The following is a 14,929-nucleotide window of genomic DNA, read 5'->3' as shown; positions in this document are numbered from 1 at the left end:
GAAGGTTTTTGTACCTGCTTATTTGCCTTGGCTGCAGTACCACCTATGGGTTCTGCTGAGATTTGTTCTATTAGGCTCTGTACACACCCATGAAAATAGTGTCCCTGAACTGAATACCTTTTTCAGACCAAAGTTATCCTGCTCCTTCCCGCCACTCTGACAAAGGAATTCAAGGACAGTATTGTCATGGGTTTGTAGAGAGCTTAACAGAATGAGTCTCAACAGGACCTACAGGTCCCTGCAATGAAGGGTGGAGGCTGCCCATGTCTATTACAGGACTCTCTCCTGAAAGAGGCAAAGAGAAAAGAGTTAAATCCTATTTAACAACCCTACCCAAAGAGAGAGACCCTATTTCAAAGGTTTTAAGGCAGTGGTAGAAAAAAATATAAGGGGATGGGAGGTAATCTGATTCGACTGGACTCCTCCCTAACCCAAGAGGCAATACCAACTGAAATATTGCTATTACCAGATAAGTTACCCTTGTAGATGACAGCTGAGTTACCTGAAACTGCTGAAAGCAGTAGACTAGACAGCCCACTAACCTGTTTGCTAGCTGAAAAACTACTTTTGCAAGAACTTGAAACTAATAAAGACTTCAAGGTAAATGCAACGGCTGCAGAAATAACACTAATTTAAGAGTGTCATGTAGCACTTAAAGAGGACAGTAAACAATGAAGCAGAAATTATTATTCTGTATCCTAAGTACCTTTCAAGTTCTCCATGGATGTTAATTTGACCACACAGCTAGAAATTGCCACCCCAATGTCACAGACATAGCAGCAAAGACCACATCCAGGTGAAGAGACTTGCCCAGAAGACAGCAAGTCAGTGAGCGAGTTCATGTTGTAACTATTAATCTTCCTCAATACTCAGGGTAACTAGATTACCTGCATGGACACTACTTTATACCACTGTCCTTGTTAAGAAGAGCACTTACAAACTTACTTGTATTACAGTTCCACTCTTCCTAGAAAATAGTTACTCTGGTCATTTTCCCAATTGCAGGGTGTTTTGACAGGCAGACCAAAGCACTGTGAAAATTCTGCCTTTATGCGCTCCTACAGCAAGGCATTAACAACCCAGGTGAAAAAGTAAAAGGTATATTGCAGCAACATCTGCCTCCCAGTGACCCCTGCGGAAGCGAGAAAGTGGAGGAGATGGAAAGGACAGAAGGGCTGGAGGACAGCAAGCTGCCAGCTCCCTTTTCTTTCTTGAATGCACCCCAAAGCACTGACATCCTGCTCCTGCTGGCTGCACCCAGGAGCCCAAAGGGATTAATTGGATAAGTGGAAAGAGGGGTACAGCAGAGGAAGTACCAGAACATCCCCTTCCCCCCATCAACCCCAGTTGTTCAGGAACTCCTCAAATTGAACAGTGGGTAATTCCAGAGTGGCTTGCTGCCAGCTTTCTCACCTGTGACATGCTCTCCTTTGCTTCCAGACCTGCACTCATTTCAGCATATAGACAAGAGAGACAGGAATCAGGCAAGAGATTTGACTTTAATTACAGCCCAGGAGAGCTGCATCATGAAGAAGATGCAAGAGCAGTTCCAGGGAAAAGCAGTATTTCTAAGTGGCTATGTTCAAATTAGCTAAGATTCAGCAAGAGACTGTTAAAGGAACTGTGCATTTGTTGAACGGATGGCTCCTCTCCCATCTTCTAAAAATATTCTTCAAAATACTAGTAGATGTCCAGTGGAAGAAAGAACAGTCCTAACCAGCAATTGCTTAGTAGTTTCTCTACTACTTTATTCCAAGGACAGAAAAACAGTGCACTTTAGTGTAGGAGATGGAACTGCAAAACTGATAACAGACTGGGATGGGAGGAATACTGAAAAATAGCAAAGTAGTAAGAGAAAAATTCCTGGAGCGTAGGACAGCAAACTCCCAAAAATACTTTGGCAAGAAAACCTCTCTGAAGCACAAAGGAGAAGAAAACTCATCAATGATACAACAACAGTGATGAGGGACAGAAATAATATATCCTGATCCTACAGAACACACTGACCTAAAAAACTTGGATCCTTCTACACTAATTCTTCCTCCTTTACATTTATGGCAAATATACCAGCTGTGACTCTTCAGCTTACAGGATATGGACTAAAATTCCCAGAAACTTACAGCTGACTGTGCTACCCTACAGCACAAAACAAAAACATTCCCCCAACAGCATATCAAGCAAGAGTATCATAGGAACTAGTACTATTTGCTAGACAATTGCTTTTCTACTACAGCAGCAAGCAGTAAGATTTAAGAGATTGTGATCTTCTCTTAGAAGACACACATCAGCTTGCATTGACTGACAAAGAATACTTGACTAGAAAAAGCATTCCTAATTACTCTCCATTCTCTCATCCCTAGACTTTGGCCAGGCTCAAATCAGTAGGTAATAAGGAAAAATCACAGTACTTTCATTAGTCAATTTTCATCATGGTCAACAACTCAATTTCCAGATGGAGACTGGTGACAAGAGGCGTCCTTCAGGGGTCTGTACTGGGACCAGTACTGTTTAATATCTCCATCAATGACACAGACAGTGGGATTGAGTGCACCCTCAGCAAGTTTGCAGACAACACCAAGCTGAACGGAGCGGTTGACACACTTGAGGGATGGGATGCAATCCAGAGGGAGCTGGACAAGCTTGAGAAGTGGGCCTCTGTGAATCTCATGAGGTTCAACAAGGCCAAGTGCAAGGTCCTGCACATGGGTCGGGGCAACCCCTGGTATCAATACAGGCTGGGGGTGAAGGGATTGAGAGCAGCCCTGCAGAGAAGGAGTTGGGGGTACTGGTAGATGAAAAGCTGGACATGACCTAACAACGTGCATTTGCAGCCCAGAAAGCCAATCGTATCCTGGGCTGCATCAAAAGAAGTGTGACCAGCAGGGCAAGAGAGGGGATTCTGCCCCCCTACTCCAGTCTCGTGAGACCCCACCTGGAGTACTGCATCCAGCTCCGGGGTCCCCAACATAAGACAGACATGGACCCATTGGAGTGGGTTCAGAGGAGGGCCACGAAGCTGATCAGAGGGCTGGAGCACCTCTCCTATGAGGAAAGGCTGAAAGAGTCGAGGTTGTTCAGCCTGGAGAAGAGAAGGCTCCAGGGAGACCTTACAGCAGCCTTCCAGTACCTGAAGGGGCCTACAAGAAAGCTGGAGAGGGACTGGTTATCAGGGAGTGTAGTGATAGGACAAGGGGTAATGGTTTTAAACTAAAGGAGGGCAGATTTAGCCTAGATGTAAGGAAGACATTTTTTACAATGAGGGTGGTGAAACACTGCAACAGGTTGCCCAGAGACGTGGTAGATGCCCCATCCCTGGAAACATTCAAGGTCAGGCTGGACAGGACTCTGAGCAACCTTATCTAGTTGGAGATGTCCCTGCTCATGGCAGGGGGGCTGGACTAGATGGCCTTTAAAGATCCCTTCCAACCCCAACTATTCTATAATTCTATGATCAGGTTTACAATGGGAGCCAGAAAAGCAAGGCAGCTAGCACCTCTAAAGAGTTATTGCTCTGTAACTTTTTAACACGAGGGCACAAAGGTGGACACATGGGCTGTTACACTGCTAGAGGCTGGTTATTTAATGATCATATAAAATGGACCACATTTAAATAAGGGCTATGGGTCATTCTGCATCATCTAAACTGACTACAAAGCATTACACAGATCCTGCTCAGTATTGCTGAAGGAAAGAGCTTAATGCTTTAGGTGTCTAACCCTGCTAGCAGGAACAAAAAGAACTCAAGAAATGGGGCTGGATTAGGAAATTGAGATATCTATTGGCAAAATAAAAAAACTCTGCTAACTGAAGAAAGGAAGCTCATAGTGGGTATCTCAGGGGAGATACAGTAGTAAATGTATGCTCCTTTCTCCCTCATAAAATTATATTGGTGAGGATATTATTTTTGTGACTAGCTAGAGGAAAAACTTTCTTTTCTTCCCATCTCCTTAGTAAGACAAGCTAGAAAGTTGGTACCTTTTATTTTTCTTTGCAACCCAGAGACTGGGTAATTTCTTGTGACAGAGCTAGCTTCTGGTCAATGATCAGTGAACTCTTTAAGGCAGACTAATAACAATCAAGCATGCCCCCTATCTTCTGGGGTCAATAAAAGACTTTCTCTACTTCTATAAAGTATGTGTGCTGAGTCCTTAATTAGGGCTTTGGATAAAGTGTTATCATAGAAGCCACTAGTGAACTACAACCAAGTTCTCATCCTGTGGTAGGAACTCTCAACATCTGCTCCCCAAGATAAAATATCAAATTGTTATTATGTGTTGTTAAATATTTCTTCTCCCCTACCTCAAAAGTAGTAGTAAATAGAGTTCACTGTACAACTGATAAGTAACTCTCTCCTTTACACTAAAGAGCTCTGTTGCAAAGGTGTTGTGTAAAGACAAAGCAAAAATGGATACTGTTCCAGAAACTGCATAAACATAAGTACAAGAGACAAAGACAGATATAGGCAAGTGGAAAAGTTTAGGAGACAGTGAGACACTATCAGGACTCGAAACAGTGTGCTAACGGCAGTTGTGTTTTTACTGTTTTATTTTGCTGTGTTTTTCTTAATAGATTCACAAGTATAGTGGAGTTTTAAAAAAGATCAATGAATTGGTTCTGTAAGTTCTTAAGGGAAGAGTCTCCTGTGTGCAAGGGACAGCACTAGTGACAGTACAATGATGCTTATCTGAAAACTCAGCAAGTTAGAGATAAGAAAGGACAGCTGACATCTTGACAGAGCAGATCAGGAGATCCAGTTGGGGAATTTGCACACATGAAAAAACAAGGCATGCGGTTTGAGTCTAACGCAGCAAAGAGGAGATGTGAAAGGTGTAACAACAGCAGTGAGAAGACTGAAGCAATTGACTGAGGAAGTAATCCCCACAATATCATTCTGAGTAGAGATGAGCAAGGAAGATAGACTATGTCAGAGCCAATTAACAAACAGATGCCACAGTTATCAAGAACAATTTGATTCAAGTCTCAGATTTAGATATGTGATAGATAAGGCCAAAAGTTTAATACTGTGTAAAGAGAAACTGCATAATACAGCCTGAGAAAAAGGACCTAGAATGGGATCTAAACTACAGGTGATGCCAACTTGTAAAACATGGACAAGATTTGCTTTCTGATAGAAGTAGTCAATAAGGTCTTAGGAGGGACGATAAGTCCTGGAAGAAGGAAAGGAAAATTTGTGGTGTAGGTCAAGATGGCTGGGGACTACCTCACAAGAGTCACAAATCATCACACTGTGTGCTGTGTGAGACAGCTGGGGTTGGACTCCATGAGGAACAACGTCTCTCTCTGGTTCTTCCGCAGACTTGCGGCACGAACTTGGATTTAACCTTTAACAGCATTTTCTTAACATGAGATAACCAACTTCTTTTTGAGGAGCTCAGATATAGCGCTGTTATGATGAACATCACAGAGAAGCTTGCATTTCACAGATACAAACTTAAGCTACCATCAGTTCTCTACAAACAACTGTTCCACAAGCGGTGGCTTAAAATGGGACCTTTCCTGACTAAGTGGATTTGAAACAAGCACAAGAAGTCCTCAGCTTTCTGAGCTTATAGTTATGTCTGCAAAGCACAAAAAGCACCAAACTACATCTGAGCAGGCCAGCACATCTGTGCAACATGGCACAAAGACAATTATGCAGATGTCAGAATTGTCATAGTCGTATCAGCGCAGTACTGAGCCCAAGCTGAGAATCTCCACCTCTCAGCTAAACTAATTTGGTTAGGCACAGCTCCTTATGGATTAATCTACATTGCTTCTGGATCTGGAACTACCTCAGTCATTCCTTACATGCTATAAATGTCCTTCAGTTTCAGAGCTACCACCTCCAAGAAGCCAACAGGAACAATGAGATGAAACATTGAGCTTAACAACTCCAAGTTCCAGAGGAAACTAAAAAAGAAATCTCTTTGCCTTGTGTTCCCATCCCATTGAACCACTTTGAAGTTAGAGGTTTGTAAATGCACATACATCAGCGAGTATCTCAATCCATCATGTTTGCTCAGCAGCATAACTAGTTCTGCCTAATTTTATAGGACTAGTATTTAACATTGCTATTGCAGAATCTACCACTGATAGCAAGTCAGCAGTTTCCTCTCTTATTTCCTAACTAATGCAACAATCTTCGAGGTCCAAAGGTCAGAAAACAGACAGTTAAAGACAGCTGGACTCCATAAGTCTGATAAATCCTTCTCCTGTCTGCTCAAGCTTAAAAAGCCACACACCCTCAAACCCTGAATCTCCACAATTCAAGTTATTACTGTTTTGGCATTTTTGGACAAAAAGTTGGTTTAAATAAAGAACATTCTAAGGATTTCTCCCCAGGTAATCAGCAAGAATCTTACTAATGAGAAGCACGAAAGAAGAGACTGAGGATCACTTTCTTACAGCTAAATTGGCTCTTCAGTATTATCAAGAGCAAAAGATGCTACAGAAGTTGTCTTCAGAGCTAGCTAGTCATCTGACAGCCCTCTCTAAATACAGGTCCTCATGCTCACTAGCAGAAACATCACTGTAATAGCAAGCACTCTTTAAGTTCCAGCTGCCAGAAAATATTTTAATTGAAAACTCTCAAACTGCTTTGACACTGGCTGTGAAATGTCACGTAAGTATTCAGCTACGAGGAAGAGAGGATCACTCCAGATGGAGGAGCTCTGATTCAACATCTTGGGAGTGAAGCAAGATCATTTTTTGAGAGCTTTTTCAACCCTGTTCTGATCAAACTGCTATGATCTGATAAAGGACCATTGCTGTACCAATAAGGAAGTTGGCTTTATTACCCATGACATTTAAATAGCAATGCACTTGCTTGCAAGAGGCAGCCAAAAGTCTGCCTCAATAAGGCTTACAGATTCATGAGTATAAAGATAACCAGTACAACCACAGCTAGCCACAGCATCTGAGCAGCTTTCCAGAGGAGCCCTGTTCTGAGGCATTTCAGAGCTTGGTCTAGTGGCTAGATTAAGACTATTGACAAGTCTGCATCTTAAAGTAATAGTTGCATCTGCCATGCATTACAAGGAAATATGTGTGCACTTAGGAGAAGCGTACAAACTTAGGACTGCTACTATACCTAAAACTCAATCACTCAGTTTACAGCCCCTGATGGCCTGTGTAGTGTGTTTTCTACATCAGTACATCATGAGGACTGTCATCCTTTTCTCCCTTTCTCTTCCAAAAGTCATGAGGATTTGTCAATCGGTACACTTGAACTCACCAAAATGTGACCCAAGTATCTTGCATTTATTCTATACTATAGTACAATTACAGTGTACATATATACACACACACTATTCTATAGTATAGAATAGATGCAAGATACTTGGGTCACATTTCCTTGCAATGCATGGCAGACACATTGACTGTTACTATGACAGATACAAATAGCTAATCTATTAGCTATTTGTAATCAAAACATCATCACAATTCTTTTTGCCGCTGGTAGCATGAATACGTTAAATTAGAGCAACCAGATATCGAGTCTTCAGGTGACTAAACATTTTCTTTAAGTGTCTCCTGAATGAGGTTTAACATGAAGGATGCAAACTGAAAGCCAGAAGACGAAGCTGAATTTTTAGTTGCATAACTAACCTGCTCTGTGACTTTCACACGTTGCTGTTTGTACATTTGTAAGGTATTTTTACATTGTAAAGTGCTTACGCTCTCCAAATGTAAGGGTCAACAGAAGAGTTAATTAACTACATATATTGAATGCTAGACTCTCTAAAATAATGCCCCCTAAGAGGTTGTTCCTACTCAACTAGTATTTCTGTCATTATTACCAGCAGGCCTAGCCCAAATTGATGGCCAATTTCCCCCTCTTTCTGCAAAAGGCTAACATGGAATAATATTTGTGACAAGCAATATAGCTTAACCATGGTGTTGGTTGGTTGGTAGGACTTGGATGGTACATTCTGGACCCTTATTTCTAATTTATCCCATTCCTAAAAATCAGATGGGTTTACTGATGCTAAGGGAGGGTAGCAGGGGGCTATAGACTTGCATTAGCACTGCCTGGTACAGCGCCCACTCCTAGTCATATGGTAGGAGATTGGCTGCCAGCACTCCCATTTGCAGGATATCTACTGCAATACTCTCAGTTCAATTTTGTTCAGGAATGATCAGCATCCTGCACAGAGCTCTTATCTTAGTTGTGTGTGTCTCAGTACAGAGTCAATTCTTCCACCAGCTTCACTTACCAAGCCTCTTATAGGAAGCTCTTGTCACACGTGAGGTTTTAATGAACTTGACCTTTTCAGGAACTTGTGAGCAAGGCCACTCCAAGGCACTGTGTCATTTTGGCCCAAGATACTCACTTAGTGCCGCTTAACTGGCTATCCTCATTTTGCTACCGTTGCTGCCAGTTACACTTCAAGTATTAATTATGCATCACAGCAGTCTGTTAGACTAAGATAGAAACTAAAGGATCTCACCCATTCCACCCAACCACAGCAGTTCTTACCTGAATCTCCTCAGTTTCATCCACCAAGAGGAAACTCACAACTTTCTCTGTCATCTTCCTTCTCTTGGTCTCCTCATCCATCCCCTCTTCCTCTTCCTGCTCTTGGGCTTTACCAGCATGGTACACAGTGACAGGGTGCTTCCTTCTGTTTCCCCCAGCATGTGTTCTCTTCTGACACTCCACGCAGAGGTTGATTTTGCAAACCTGGCACCTCACCACTGCTATCTGCCTTGAGCCCGTCATACTGCCGTGCATTATGTTCCCATTGGCACCCTTGCAGGAGTCACAGTACGGGACATGGCCAGGTCTTATACGGGTCCGTTCGTGGTTCCGTAACCTTTCCGGCTGATGCAGCTCTTCTTCACAACGCTGGCACTGTAGGCTCCTGCACTCGTCACACTCAAAGATTGCTTCATCTGTCCCACTGCAAACATAGCTTTCCTGGCACAGGAGTGTCGTATTCTGTCCTTTCTCTGCAGTTTGTGTGTGGGCGCTCATCTTCAGATTTCTTTAGAGCAATGTTTTTCCCTCCTGTTTCTGTTTTGAACAACGATAAGTGTAAGAGTCAGTTGCAAATTTACTATTTTCTCAGAGGAAAGAAACACAACAGGAATTCTGTCCGCACTTAATTTTAAATAATTAATAATGTTTCTGCAAGATTCACACACTGACCTGCCTCCCCAGAAGAGTGTTGTTAAGCACAGATGAAGTTTTCTTTCTCCAAAATACACTTAAACAATGTGGCTGGTTTCATGTGCTGTTATAGCCAAATGCTGGTATGCATTCTTTCTCTGCTTAGCTGTATAACATACTTTCAGCGATAAGAAAAACCCCAGTCTGGTGCACTTCAGCTGCTAGGGCAAGTATTTCCCTGAAGCAGAGCATAGAGGGAGACGGTTGGTGACACAGAGGCAAATAAGGCATTAGAAATGCACAAGTGCACATACATACACACACACAGAACCGTGTCAATACTAGAAAATTCTCTGCTTTCACTCCCAAGCTAAGCTCCTCCTTCAGAGTTCACAGTATTTATTTGCTGGGAATTTCCTGATGCGCTTCGCCAGATAAACAGAAATCCGCTCTCTTTGTGCACTCCAACTAGTAACGCTGGGTAACGATCGCTACCGCGGCCGGGCTGACAAGACGACGGATTTTCTCCCTCTCCGACCCAAGTTGCCAACGCAGGCCCCCGAAACCAGCGCCCGCTAAGGGCAGGCTGCGCACCAAGCCGCCTTTGTCTCGACCTGCTACCTCCCGGCTGCGCGGGGCCCCGGCCCTGCCGCCTCACCCCGGCCCTCGGCCGCCTCGCCTCGCCTCCCCTCGCTCCTTCCCAGCCCGCCTAGAGCCGCTCTCGCTCCGGGCTGACCCTCGGCGCCCCTCTCTCCCCAGCTGCTTTCGCAGACCCGGCGGGGAGCGATCGCCCGCGGCGGGCAGCCAGCCGGGAGCGCTGCCCCGCGGGGGCCGGCACTTGTGGCTCGGCCGCTGCTGGGCCGGGCGGGGGCGGCGGGCGGCCCCCGCGCCCCGGCCGTAGTTACGTAACGCCGGTGCTAGCCGGCGCCTCGCTCCCGCACCCCGCACCTACCTGGGGCTGCGCCTAGCGCGGCGCCGTCTGATTCTAAGCAGCGGCTGGAGAGAAAGGGGGAAGTCCCCGGCTTCCGAGCGGCGGCAGCGGGAGGGGAGCTGCGGCGGGGCCGGGGCAGGGAACAAAGGCGGCGCGCACGGGGCTACGCGAGCCGGGCTTTTGTTTACAAGCCGCCGGCCACCGTTCCTCCTCTCGCTGGCACCCGGTGACTAAGGAGTCGGGTCCCGGCCGCGGCTTCCTTCTCCCCCCTACCTACTCCGTTCCCTGGGGGGGCGTCCCGGTTCTCCTCCCCCAGGGGTCGAGGCGGCGACCCGACCATGCAGGCGAGGCGCCCGGGAGGGCTGGGCAGGGCAGGACCCGCGCCCGCTTCGCCCGCTCCCCTCGTTGTCAGCCGGGATCAGCTGATCCCGGGGAACTTCAGGGTTATTTTCTCACCGCGGAGACGGGAAGGCGGCGGGAAGGAGGCGGGGCGGCGCTGGCACGCCGGGAGCTGTAGTCCGGGAGCCCGGCGCTGCCTCGTGGAGAACCGCCGGCGGATTCCGCGTCCCCGCAGGACCCCGCCGTGGCGCTTGCCGGGAGGTGTAGTTCCCGGGACGGGAAGGGGCGGTGAGGCTCGACATGTTGTTCCCGGGGCGGAGCGGGGAGGTTAGTGGGGCAGAGGTGGCGGCGGGTGACCGCGGGGGTGCTGAGGGCGCTGCGCCTCCAGGGGCCTTACGAGGGCGCGGCGGCCGTGCCGTGAGGCGGTGCTCCCGCCGCCTGGCTCTGGGGCGGCCGTGGGGAGGCGCGGTGCGCCTGGCCCTGTCCCCGTCCCCGACCCCTGAGATTTTCATTTCCCTTTGCTTTATTTTTGTCCCCCGCCGCTGGTGGGCTTTCGGTGGCGCCGGCAGGCCCTGCCGGGCTCGCCTGAGGGCGGGCGGAGCTGCGGGCCGCCCTGCGCGGGAAGGGTGGAAATAGCCCCTAGCAGGTGTTTGAGGGATGAAATTCGTAGCAAAGCTCTTTCCTTCCACCTCCAGGAGAGCGACTGAGGGGCCGCTCCCAGGCCTGGCAAATAAGCGGGTCACGGTGTCGGCCTGAGACCTAGGCACCCAGCTCGCTTGTGCCAACGCGCGTGTAAACGAAGTCTCGACAAGGAGTGCCATCGGTCCCTGTCATTATCGCCCTTCTTTCTTTTTCGTGGCAGCAGCTACAGCTGATGGGTGAACTGCTGCCATTTATTTAAGTGAAAGAGGCCACAGATCTGAAATAGAGGCACACGACTGCCAAAAGACCCGGCAGATTCGCAGTCAGAGACTGGAGCTGTGGGAAGGGGTGATGGACGCACACGGAGGTGGTCAGAGAAGCCCCAGGCTGAGGAAGTGACCTCAGCCAGCAATGGCTCCAGCGAGCCTCTGGCTCACGGTACTGCCTGGAAAGGGCAGGGTGCTACAAGGAAAGAGCACGATTTTTATTGGCAGTGCATGTATACGAAAGTACATGATTTAGGTAACATGCAAAAATATTTTTGTTGTAGCATGGCCAGTGCACAAGCAATTTCTCTTCTGAAGTAACTGGAGTTTTTGGCCAGATGCTTGGATCAAGTGGTAACGGTTACCTCTCTGGAGAAAGGTGATGCACTGTTTCACTTCAGTGGACTTTACATGTTGATAACCATACACAGGCCTATAGGTATAAAATGCCCTGTTGTTTGGTCCCCTGGTTTGGTTGTATTCAAATAATTTTGAGAGGGAGCTGAATTACATATCTGAATATCCATGCAGACAGCAGTGATAGCAAGTTTACCTTTTGTAAGGTGAAGTATTATCACTACACAAAACTAAATCAGTAGGCCCAATTACCATGAAAATGAAGTATCAGTGAAGTTTCTAACTCTAGGAGTGACCGAGGCCCTGTCAGAATTCAAGTGGATTACTGAAGTACTTTTGTTCTACTAGATTCTACTATATATATTTGTGTAATTAGACATATATGTGGTTTATCTATTTCTCTTCTATACAGTTTAGTGATGATGAATGACTGAAGATTGGCACAGTAACTGTCTTCTCTGATTTCTTCTATACTATTATAATAATGTATTTTCACTCAGTAATTTGCAGAAAAGATGAATCAAAACGATTAACTAAATAGACTGACAGCTGTAAGAATAAACTTTTGCTGAACCAAATGTCTTCAGAGTGAAAAATTCCTGAATAGTGGACATATTTAACACATACGAGGTAGAAACTTTGAAATCTCACAGTGCTATTCATGGAGAGCCAAGGAATCAGATCAATGAGAGTCTGGCATCTAAGGGATCTTCCTCTAAGTGGCTGTATTTAGACTGATAATGGAATAGAGGGAGCAATTAAAGGGTATGAGGAAGAGAAGACAAAATGTAATTACTCGTTTTGTGATGTTAAAAAAAGTACACTTGAAGGCTACTTTTACTTAAAATATTACAAAACATACAAAGTTGAGCTAATTATTACTTTCTGCATAAAGCCTAAACTTGCATCCCCCACTGTTTCCTACTTCTTTTAGAAAAAATGCGGCACTGCTGCTCCTGGAACAGGATGTATGTACAGTGTTTCTGCACATGGTCCAAGCTGTGCTCCCCTGTCAGAGTCAGGTCTTAGGGATTTGTTCATGGTTGTTTCCTCCACTTCCTATGAATTTCCTTGTTTACTACATGTATACAGCATTTACACATAGATTTAATTTCTCTTCTAGGTGCCTGGCTTATAACCATAAATTTGGTTTTGTTATATGTCAAAAATTAATTCCACCTGCTCCTTGAGAACAAGTTTTACTGGTTTCTGTGGGAGTAACAGCATATACTGAAGAGAGAGAAACGTGCGTTGGATAGAACAGATAGGCAGTAAGGATCCAGGACCCCAATGATTAGTCACAGTTTCATAAAGTCTGTACTCCTTCACTGCTGTAGTAGATCCTTTTTACCCAGTGATTTTGGAGCTGTGCACTAGAACTCTGTTCTACCCCTAAAACATTTAAAATATTGCATAGTGTAGAAACAATCTGACTCCTGTACACTGAGATGCTGCCTAGCGTGTTTGGAATGATTTCTCACACTTGAAAAAAAAATCTACAGACATAAAAAGCACCTCTCTTAATTTTGGCCTTAATTTTAAAAGCCCTCTACTGCACTCTTCTTGATTGGCTTGAGCATTAAACGCTGGAGTCTGCAGCAAGGAACTGAGTACAGTGAACTGTGATAGGTATCTGGAAAGTGGGATTTCAGTTTCACAACCGAAGGGTGAAAAGGTAACATGGGCAGGTTTAGGGGTAGGTAATTCTAAAATTCAGTAGCAGAAAGAGTAGAGATGTGGAAGTAGCTATTTTTACTGGATGCTTCTGATGTTATTTTTCCTTGATTAGGAAGGATACTGGAGGCCAAAGTTCATTATTTGTATGAGGAGAGTAAATGCAAAACAGTCTGTTTCTCTGGCTAAACAAAATAGATGAACATCTAAATCAGGAAAGCCTTTGAGATGTTTCTTGTAAATAAAAGGGCTTGTTACAGCAGTATGAGTGAGTTTGGATTTCACATTTCTTTTTCAAGCAGGTAACAGTTTCATTCTAAGACAGCAGCATAGAAACAGGAAACTCAGAAGATTCTTTTCTTTTTATGACCTTTCTCTTTTCCTTGGTTTTCCTGCAAGCTGCAAAATAAGTACCAATTTACCTACCTAGGTATAAATGTTTATACATTATTTGAAATATTAACAGTAGTCAGTATTGCATTTACTGAATTTGTATTCATTGAAGAGAGATATGCAGGCTGCATGAAATGAGTTGTAATTAATAGAAAGCAAAGATGCTCTTTCTGAAAGGGGTAGGAATTGCATTCAGTCTTGAAGTATTTCCTAATTTACCCTTGCACATCCTCTTATGAAGCAAGGAGATGAACAGAACCTTAGTTCCAGCTCACTTGTTGCCTGTTCAGCAGCAGGTATGACATCAGTCAGGTAGATTTCATCTGCTTTCTATTGAAAAAGTCAACAGTATCCGCTTCAAATGTTTTTCTTGCCATTACAGGTGGAGGGGATTGTTTGTTTTTAGGCTGTGGTCTTTCCCTTACTTTTCTTTAAACAGTGTATATAAACCCTGGGAAATGTAATATAGAGATAGTAAGATTTTTTTTTCCCCCTAGTTGATTCAAAATGTTTTAAACAGCTTTGTGTACATGCACTTATGTTGTGGTCTACCTCAGTTACCCGTAAGACCACCTTCCTTCCATTCAGTCACTTCCTCTTTCTATTTGCAATTGCTTGCCATCATTGTGGTAGCTACAGTAATTACTGTCTTGCCTGTAATGTTAGGGGGAATTGTACATTTTGAATTGTCTTTTAATGTAGTCTAAATGCTGGAAGTAGGTCAGGGGAAGTACCAGTTGTAGAGCACGGCTAGGCCCAACTGCTTTATAGCACAGTGACATCTTTTTGCTGAGTATATGGCTGCCGAAAATACTGGCATTAGCTCTTTTTGCTCTTAGATGCTTACTTTTTTCAGCAGAGATACAGCGTTCTATGACAGCCAACCATATCCCAGCCTGCATCAAAAGCATGACCAGCAGGGCGAGGGAGAGGATTCTGCCCCTCTACCCCACCTGGAGTACTGTGTCCAGCTTTTGGGTCCACAGTAGAAGAAGGACATGGACCTGTCAGACCGAGTCCAGAGAAGGGCCAGGAATATGATCAAAGGGCTGGAGCACCTCTCCTATGAAGACAGGCTGAAAGAGTCGAGGTTGTTCAGCCTGGAGAAGGCTCCAGGGAGACCCTACAGCAGCCTTCCAGTACCTGAAGGGGCCTACAGGAAAGCTGGAGAGGGACTGGTTATCAGGGAGTGTAGTGATAGGACAAGGGGTAATG

The 14,929-nt window shown here is 45.2% G+C and overlaps 2 protein-coding genes across 6 annotated transcripts in view; one reads left to right on the top strand and one right to left on the bottom strand.

The window, feature by feature from the left end:
• ZFYVE1 (zinc finger FYVE-type containing 1) overlaps window positions 1–10,611 on the bottom strand; it is a 28,684-nt gene extending 18,073 nt beyond the window's left edge. The window contains exons 1-3 of one of the 5 annotated variants that reach the window (XM_054827520.1): window positions 10,500–10,611; window positions 9,152–9,350; window positions 8,480–9,016 (exon numbers count right to left, since the gene is read on the bottom strand). In XM_054827520.1, the coding sequence (XP_054683495.1) occupies window positions 8,480–8,977 (498 nt within the window). In that variant the 5' untranslated portion in view covers window positions 8,978–9,016; window positions 9,152–9,350; window positions 10,500–10,611. The other 4 variants (XM_054827521.1, XM_054827517.1, XM_054827519.1 and 1 more) reach the window with 4 other exon arrangements.
• Window positions 10,612–10,645: 34 nt separating this feature from the next.
• The window catches only part of RBM25 (RNA binding motif protein 25), a 36,079-nt gene continuing 31,795 nt past the window's right edge, over window positions 10,646–14,929 (top strand). Inside the window, exon 1 of the mRNA XM_054827515.1 lies at window positions 10,646–10,670. The gene's annotated coding sequence lies outside the window, so the exon portion shown is untranslated. The remainder of the gene's footprint in view (window positions 10,671–14,929) is intronic.

This window comes from Grus americana, chromosome 5 (assembly GCF_028858705.1).
Source record: "Grus americana isolate bGruAme1 chromosome 5, bGruAme1.mat, whole genome shotgun sequence".
Classification (NCBI taxonomy): domain Eukaryota; kingdom Metazoa; phylum Chordata; class Aves; order Gruiformes; family Gruidae; genus Grus; species Grus americana.
This window is presented reverse-complemented; position numbering and strand designations above follow the sequence as displayed.